The following is an 8709-nucleotide window of genomic DNA, read 5'->3' as shown; positions in this document are numbered from 1 at the left end:
TGAGCCCCACCAAATAAGCCTCGCTAGCCTCTTGCAGGGCCATGACTGCCGAGCTCTGGAAGCGCAGGTCGGTCTTGAAGTCCTGGGCGATCTCACGCACCAGGCGCTGGAAGGGCAACTTGCGGATCAGCAGCTCCGTGGACTTCTGATAACGGCGGATCTCTCGGAGTGCAACAGTCCCGGGACGGTAGCGGTGAGGCTTCTTCACGCCGCCGGTAGCTGGAGCGTTCTTCCGTGCAGCTTTGGTTGCCAGCTGCTTGCGGGGAGCTTTCCCACCGGTGGACTTGCGAGCGGTCTGCTTGGTCCTGGCCATAATTCAGCGATGTGACTTTTACGAATATAAGAAAAGCAGCGTCTAAGCAATCCTATTTATACACAGTGCTGCACGATGATTGGATGATTTAAACATGCGCTTTTCACCGATTGGCTTAAGTAAAGCTGTCGCGTTTTTTTAAAAAAACCTGCCAATAATAACGTGCCCGACGTTACCAGAGCAGCGGTATAATCTGTCTTAGACACCCAGGAATTAAAATATCTTGAGCAGGAAGGTTATTGCTTTCTACTCATTCACCGTACAAAGCAGGGATTTTTCAATATTAGCTGCCCCGAGTAACCCTTCCCACTACATGCGCGGGACAAACACCCAGTGACCCCACCCCATGCTCACCACACGGTGGTTATATTGTTTCACGTGTTAGAGATCCGATGATCCGTAATCAGGAGATCTGTCACTAGTCAGAAACATGCAGTCATCACCTTTTTCGCATCCCCCCTTCTGCCCGATTTTCAGTTAATTCACACATATGCCTGCTGGGGAGAAATGATCATGCATTATGCAACAACGTCTTTATAATCTAAAATATGACAGGTCATTCTCTTCCTGTAAACCTCACTTATTTGTCTCTTCAGATGTCAGCGGCATGTGGCAGTCTGTGCATGGCTCAGTATCTCTGTCAGTTGTCAGAAACTTTTACTGATTTTGACTTTGTACTGCTGGTGCCTGTGTTATAATCCCGGCAGCTCCTGTGACGAGAGCCGGGTTACCAGACACAAGTAATGAATGTTAAACACGCTTGGAACCACCTCTTGTTTGGGAAGAATTCTGATAGCATTTTCCCATGTTTTTTTAAATAATGTAATATGAGATCAATATATGTATTAATGGTAAAATGTATCTTCAAATGGATGTATAAGTCCTAAAGGAGGCATATCCACCCAGGGCCATCTTAACAACATTATGGGCCCCCGGGCAAAGCAGTGCACCGGGGGCCCCTACATATATATATATATATATATATATATATAGAGAGAGAGAGAGAGAGAGAGAGAGAGTGTGAGAGAGAGAGAGAGAGAGAGCGAGAGAGAGAGATACAGATATATAGAGATAGATAGATGTACTTGCTCAGTGACCCTTGAAGGTTTTTTTTTTTTGCAGGTTTTTTCTTTTGCAGGATTATTTATTCTAATTAGGAGCCCTACCTATGGGGTCCCCTTGCCCGTGGGCAGGGCCGCCGAGAGGGGGGGGGAGCGGGTACAGTTTACCCGGGCCCGGCCATGCCAGGGGGCCCGGGCCGGGCCCTCGCTGCTAATTAATTTTTTTTTTTTAATTTTTCTGTCTTGCGCTTTTTTTTGTAACTTTTTTTTTTTTTTTTTTTCCCGCGGGGGGGGGGGGGGGGGGGGGGGGCGGGGGGTCTTGGGTTTCTTGGGAGCTGGGAGGAAGAATAAATTAAAAAAAAAAAAAAATAAATACTCACGTGATCGCGCGGCGCCGTGTCCCTCCTCTCCTCCATTCACACTGACTGCCGGGCGTGACGTCATCAAGTCACGCCTGTCAGTCAGTGAGGAGCGCCGCAGCCAGCAGGAAGAAAGAAGACAGAAGAGCAGAAAAGAAAAGAAAGAAGGTGACAAAAGGTAAGTAAAGAAACGGAGAGGCAAGGGGAGGAAAACAGAGAGGGACAGTACTATAAAGAAAGGGGACAGAGAAACAGAGGAGGAAAAAAAGGAGAGAGCCTCAGAGGAATAAAAAAAAATTGGGGAAAGAGGAACAGAGGAGGGAAAAAAAGGAGAGAGCCACAGGGGAATAAACAAAAAAGTGGGAGAGAGGAACAGAGGAGGAAAAAAAGGAGAGAGCCACAGAGGAATAAAAAAAAATTGGGGAGAGAGGAACAGGAGGAAAAAAAGGAGAGAGCCACAGGGGAATAAAAAAAAAAGTGGGAGAGAGGAACAGAGGAGGAAAAAAAGGAGAGAGCCACAGAGGAATAAAAAAAAATTGGGGAGAGAGGAAAAGAGGAGGAAAAAAAGGAGAGAGCCACAGAGGAATAAAAAAAAGTGGGAGAGAGGAACAGAGGAGGAAAAAAAGTGGGAGAGAGGCACAAAGTAAAAAAGAAGGGGGAAAAGCAGCATGGAGGTCGCAGTGTGAGCATAAGGGGGCACAGTGTAGTTGTGATGAAGGGGCACAGTATTGTGTGTGTAATGGCACAGGGGGCTTGTTGCAATGTAGTGTGTGTGAGGTAGGTGGCAGCTAATTAATGGGCGCTATTTTGTTTGTAGGGTGATGGTGAGGCAATTTAATAGTAGGGACTATTAATTTAATATGGGGTGGTTTGGGGGCTATTGAATCTTGGGGTGAGTTTAGGGAGAATGAGGTCTATTTATTAAATGTGACTATGAATTATTTAATGGCAGTGATGGTTGCGGGAAATAGGTATTGCTGGGGCTGTTTGCAGGAAGGGAAATAGGTTTATTTATTTAATGTGAATAGTATTATTTTAATGTTGGGGCTGGAGGAAGGCCTAATTATTAATCGTGGGTGCTATTGATTTAACGTTGGGGCTGGCTGTAATTTTCTAAATGTAGCCATTTTTTTTTCAAAATAGGTCCTTCAACATTTCTGGATCCGGACAAGCCACAACTAAAGAAAGCAACAGCCACAGGTGGAGAAAGTGAGAAGAACAGGTAGGAGAGAGCAGCACAGTGTGTGAAATGTTGTGATTCTAGTAGGGACAATACCAATTTTTGGTGAATGTTGTGTCCAATGTAAGGTGTAGGCCAAGACTGAACTGTTTGTGTACACACTGCATTGTTTGTATACTACCCTGTGGTGGTAGATGTCCTGAAAGTCAGGAGTGCTTGAACATATGTGACGCTCCGGCGAATTGAGAGCCTAGTGGTTTTTATGTTAGCCACGCCCCAATGGTACGTTTGCCACGCCCCCAAATGCATGACCGCACCTCCCAAAATTTTTGCACTGCCGTTTGGCTAGCCACGCCCCTGAATATATGACCATATACCTAATCCTTTGGGGCTTACTTCACTATGAGGGGGGCCCCATGAATTTGTTGTACCCGGGCCCTGAATTCTTCTTGGCAGCCCTGCCCGTGGGGCCCCCGGGCACCTGCCCATCGTGCCCAATGGAAAAGATGGCCCTGTATCCACCCTGGGGCGAAGTGCAGACCATCAGCTGTGACAAGTGTCAAATAATGAGCCATGTGCATTGTGTTGAAAGTGGAAGAATTTGGCCCATGCCAGCCTGGGTAGAGGGAATTGGGAACTGGCATCGGCCCTCCAACCAGGGACAAGTGCTAGCTTTTCTGGGTACAGCCAACTACTACAGGAAATTTGTGCTTCAGTATAGTGTCATCACCAAACCACTGACCGAATTAAAGACCAATGAGTTAGCTAATACCATGGTATGGTCTTACTTGTGCATTCCCTCAGCTGAAAGAGGTGCTGGCACAGGTTCCAGTATTGACTTCTCCAGACTCCCAGAGACAAGTTTTCATCCAAACCAATGCCTCCGCCTATAGATACCCCTGTATTTTGTACCAAGTATCTAAAAATAAACACCAGCCAGCTTCAATGAGGTCCCCAGATGACTGGCACCACACAGGCTATTGGCACCAACCTCTAACACTTTACCTCGCTTGGCTATCATGATCTTGAAAACATAGACTGTTTAAACCAGGAGGTGGCTTATGATGCCCTGTTACAATGTCAGGGTGCATACGGCTATTATTATTATTATTATTATTATTATTATTATTAAGGCCTTTGACACTTAATAAATGCTTGTAATGTTACTTCAGTATACCATAACAACATCTGACAATAATGTCTAACATGTCTAAAAACATTGAAGCAGGAAACTTTGTGAAAACCAATACTTGTGTCATTATCAAAACTTTTGGCCATGACTGTAAACATTGGTGGGGGATGAAGGAAGCTGGATTTTAAATTCTGGACAAATTTGTTTTTGCCTATCACTGATTAGCCTGCTGTGGAAAGCAAGGGGGTGCTAGGAGTGTATTAGCCTAGGGTGGTTTGAACCCTTAATCAGTCCCTGCCTGTATGTGTATGCCCAGTGTGTGTACTTGTAGTTTTAAAAAAATAACCTACCATAAGATGTCCACAGACACAATTAACTTACAAGCTTTGTAATATATTACAATTTTTACAATCTGTTGTAGGGGATTTTTTAACCAATTGCAGATGGCAGGTTGTATCTTAAAGGCACATATCAGCTTATCAGCTATTGTTATGATACATTATCCTCTGTAATGTTGATGTAAGGAAACCGAATACCCGTTATAAAAAAAAAAAAAAAAAAAGACTACAACAGTATAATATATGTATTTTACGTTAGCACATTAGTCTGTTGACCATTGTTCCTTCCTTAACTTGATCCTGTTTCCGTGGTACCGCTGACATCCATCTGGGTGGGATTTATCGCTGCATGATGAAGTCTCAGCAGCCCCCAACCCACTCAGCATCAGGCTGTCTTGTAATTGGATTCCTGTATCTCTCCACCGACTGGATCGCCACCTGGCAAGGAAGCCAACAGCGGATTCCAAATAGGATGCAATCCTTTGATCGCAATACCCCCCCAGAGGGCCACAGGTGGAGGGTCAGTGGGCCGCTGGTTGCCCACCACTGCACTAGAGCCATAGAAGTTGGATGGAGGTGGGACCAAAACATTTTATGGCGAACGGCAAGTTGGGCATTCCTGGCCTATATATTGAAGTACAGGACTAACAATTATTTTCTTCACGTAGAGATAGCATAAAAATCCATATATACATCAGTTTGTGCAGTGACAATATTGTTGTTTTTTTGTCTTCACTTATCAAGTGATTGCTTATCACTTGATAAGTATACATGGTACAGTATACACAGAGATAAGATAGAGGCAGGTATATAAATTACACTTATAGGGCCTGATTCATTAAGGACAGTAAGTCAAAAACAGAAGTAAATTGTTCTCCTGGACAAACCATATTACAATACAAGGGGTGCAAATTAGTTAATTATTTTACACATAAGTAAAAAACTGGCTGCTTTTTCATCTAGCAAACAAATACTTGATAGCTTTAATTTTACACTGAAATATAAAGTTGATCTAGGACATGCCCTACCCCAACTATAAATCTGTCCTCACATTTTAAATTTACCTCCCCCTCCAATGCAACATGGTTTTGCCAAGGTGTTAAAGTTAATCATTTTATTTTACTTTACTTTCCTTAATGAATCAGGCCCACAGTCTACATATGGTGCTAGTGAGTATGTGACTGTTAACATAGCGCATTATGTATTGTACATTTTCTTCTTTGAAGGTAGTGAAGAAAGTCAGAGGAGCTGTGCTTCTTATAACCCACCCCCCTGCGCTCACTGGATCTGCATATGCGGTGATGTTCATCCACATGAGTGTGATGTCATCACAGATTGGCTCATAGCTCCCTCCCTATTACTCATCTACTTGAAGGGAAATAATACAGCTAGCACCTCCACACTCAGCAATAGAATGCGATCCTTGGATCCAAACCCGCACATCGCCCCAAGTGTCGGCCCCTACCCGCTCCGGTCATTGTCCCACTCCCCCCCCCCCTCATCATCATGCCGGCTGCCTGCGTCGGGTATAGAATAAATATATATATATATATATATATGTATCTTATGTGTAACACCCCCCTAGTGGTGTTTTAGTTAAACCTTTACCTCAGTGAATAGAGGAGGGGTCACCTAGAGGGTAAGATAGAAGTTTCTGAAAAGTTACATAAACTGGTTACCATGGTGATAACCCAGCCCAGCCTGTGAGACTAAGTGAGAGGAAGGAGGGGCTGTCATTAAGGGGGGATAGGAACTGAGAAGGGAGACACAAGAGGAGAGTTGTAGCTGGGGACCTGGGGTGGAAGCTCCCAGGCTCCCCCAGCATTCCCTGGAAGTCTGAGCATGGTGACTGAGCCAGGGCAAGGAATGTGTGCACTGGATGAGGGGGAGAACTCCATGCCACTATAGAGAACCCAAGAGAGAGGGGGACACTTTGCATGGAAGAGGCCCTGGAGTGAGGGCTGCTACAAGAGGCCTGGTAGCTGTAGTGTCAGATCCTGAGGCTGAGAGTACACAGAGTGACGTGTCAGAGCACAGGAGACATCATCCCCGCAGAGGAGGGGTGAGCTGCAGTTGAGAGGTACACAGAGTGTGTCAGAGCTGCATGGAGGAGAGGCTGCCTGCCTATTAGCATCCATGCATGTGCCCCTGCAGAAAGGGTATCTGCAGTGAGTATGGAGTGTAAGAGAGACCAATGATTTATGTTACATAACATCTGGATAACATTAAGAACTGTGCAGGAGGAGTAATGAGATATATTTGCAACCATATTCGTATTGCTCATTAAGAACTGTGCTGGAGAGAGTAAGGAGCTGTACATATATTTCTTTATTGCTGCAACCATTATGATTATCGTGCTGGAGGAAGAGTGTAAATAAAGAGTTGAGTTTGTTATAGAGATGGTCTGGCGCCCAAATTATTGTGACTTCTATTACACTGCACCAAAGTGACATTACCTGTGTCCCACTAACTACAAAAAAACACCTGCATGTGCAGGGACCCCCTGATCATTTACACCCATGCCCATCAGCTAGCCAGGGCTTGAGAAGGAGGTGCACTGTGTACCCTTTGCACCCCACACTACACACAGTGACAGGGGGTTACATATGAAAAGCGTGCAAACAGATGGCTCCTCATACAGGTTTTCTGCAGCACTTTGACGTTTATTTTACTTGTCAGGATGGATAAACAGTCTTGGCAGTGTCTTCAGCATACACAATGAAACTTTCACAGCAATAAACCAATAGCCCTCAATTCTGGCTATAACAGTTAGGTCCCTAACTGGTCACTGACCACTTGTTGACACCAGTCATCCACAGACGGACCAAACCCAGCTCTTTAAGCTTCCTTTCAGGCCTTGGCCTTAATTGATTAGACCAGGTGTGTGTGTGTGTGTGTGTGTGTGTATGTGTGTGTGTGTGTGTGTGTGTGTGAATTTAACCCTCTCTGCAGCTTTAGGCTGTGGTTTCCCAAGGAAATCAACAATCATTCCTCTATTAGACAGTGGCAAAGTGTCCCAATTGCCTATATATATATATATATATATATATATATATAGATATATATATATATCTATATATATATATATATATACAAGTTAACCCGTGCATGATACTCATGCATTCTAGTCAAATCAAGCTACTTAAGGTCTTAAAAAGGTTCTTGTCATGCATTTGGACCTAGCCCAGGCCTCCTCATGGGAAGAGCGTTACTTCCCGACGCAAGCGCCCTTTTTAATGTGTGTTCATGAGGTAAAATTACCTCACGAAAATGAGTTTGACCCCTCAACTCGTAAATTTAGCCTTTACTACCCCTCCCACGGGGGGAAGGGGGGATGATGGAAGTTAACTGACTTCACTATTCTAATTTTTTTGTCAAATAATGTCAGTATACCAAATTTCAGGTCAATTGGATAAGCCCTTTCTGAGAAAATAGTTTTTTCCACACACACTAACACACGCCGCTAGGCTTTTACTTTTATATATTAGATAATGCTAAGAATTTAGTAGGTCAGTGTATAACTCCGCCCAGCAGGTGGCGCTGCAGCTTGTTTGGTTTTTTTTTACACACACAGACTAACACACGCCGCTAGGCTTTTATATTATAGATATATATAAATATATATTGTTCATTTCCTCCTGGTGAAGTCTGAACTTAGCAGACGAAACGCGTCGAGTATTACTATATACTTTTGGATTTTCAGGGATACTCTGTCTGGGACTTGTTTCTATTCAGCTGTGAATGAACTGGTATGCTTTACCCAGGATTCATCTGTGCCAGGTCTAACACACAAGGCAGTAACTCAGATAAGCTTATCCCTTTATTTTAAATGTGACAGTGATGACTATATGTTTCTATGTGCATTAAACATATGAACTGAAAGTACTACACTATGTTGGCTTTTATCTGATATTTTATATCCAAGAACAACAGTGAATATTTTTAGTTTTCATGGCTACAAACAGATAAGCGATAAAGTTCTTATTTCTGGTACGCACAATCACTATTGGAGAGGCTTGGTGCACATGGGATATGCATGAAGGCTACATTATTTTCTCTGTGCTGTTTTGCTCTTGACCACCCTGTCTAAGACTCTGTTATGAGATTTGGAATATAATATATATAAATATATATAAATATATATATGTATATATATATATATATGTATATATATATATATATATATATATATATATATATATATATATATATATATAAAATATGTGGAATATTCTATCTATTGGCACACACAATTTTATAAATAGTATTGTTCAGGGTCTAATAGTACTACACTATTTTGGCGCCCTATCCCATCTGTTTTGTTTT

General features: G+C 43.2%; 1 protein-coding gene across 1 annotated transcript in view; it reads right to left on the bottom strand.

Annotated features, from left to right (window-relative positions):
• Nucleotides 1-313, bottom strand: part of LOC142150628 (histone H3-like) — a 695-nt gene extending 382 nt beyond the window's left edge. Inside the window, exon 1 of the mRNA XM_075205825.1 lies at nt 11-313. Coding sequence (XP_075061926.1) covers nt 11-313 — 303 coding nt within the window. The remainder of the gene's footprint in view (nt 1-10) is intronic.
• Between the last annotated feature and the right edge of the window lie 8396 nt (nt 314-8709).

This window comes from Mixophyes fleayi, chromosome 4, assembly GCF_038048845.1.
Source record: "Mixophyes fleayi isolate aMixFle1 chromosome 4, aMixFle1.hap1, whole genome shotgun sequence".
Lineage (NCBI taxonomy): Eukaryota > Metazoa > Chordata > Amphibia > Anura > Limnodynastidae > Mixophyes > Mixophyes fleayi.
The sequence above is the reverse complement of the archived record's forward strand: the minus strand, read 5'-3'. Positions and strand labels throughout refer to the sequence as shown.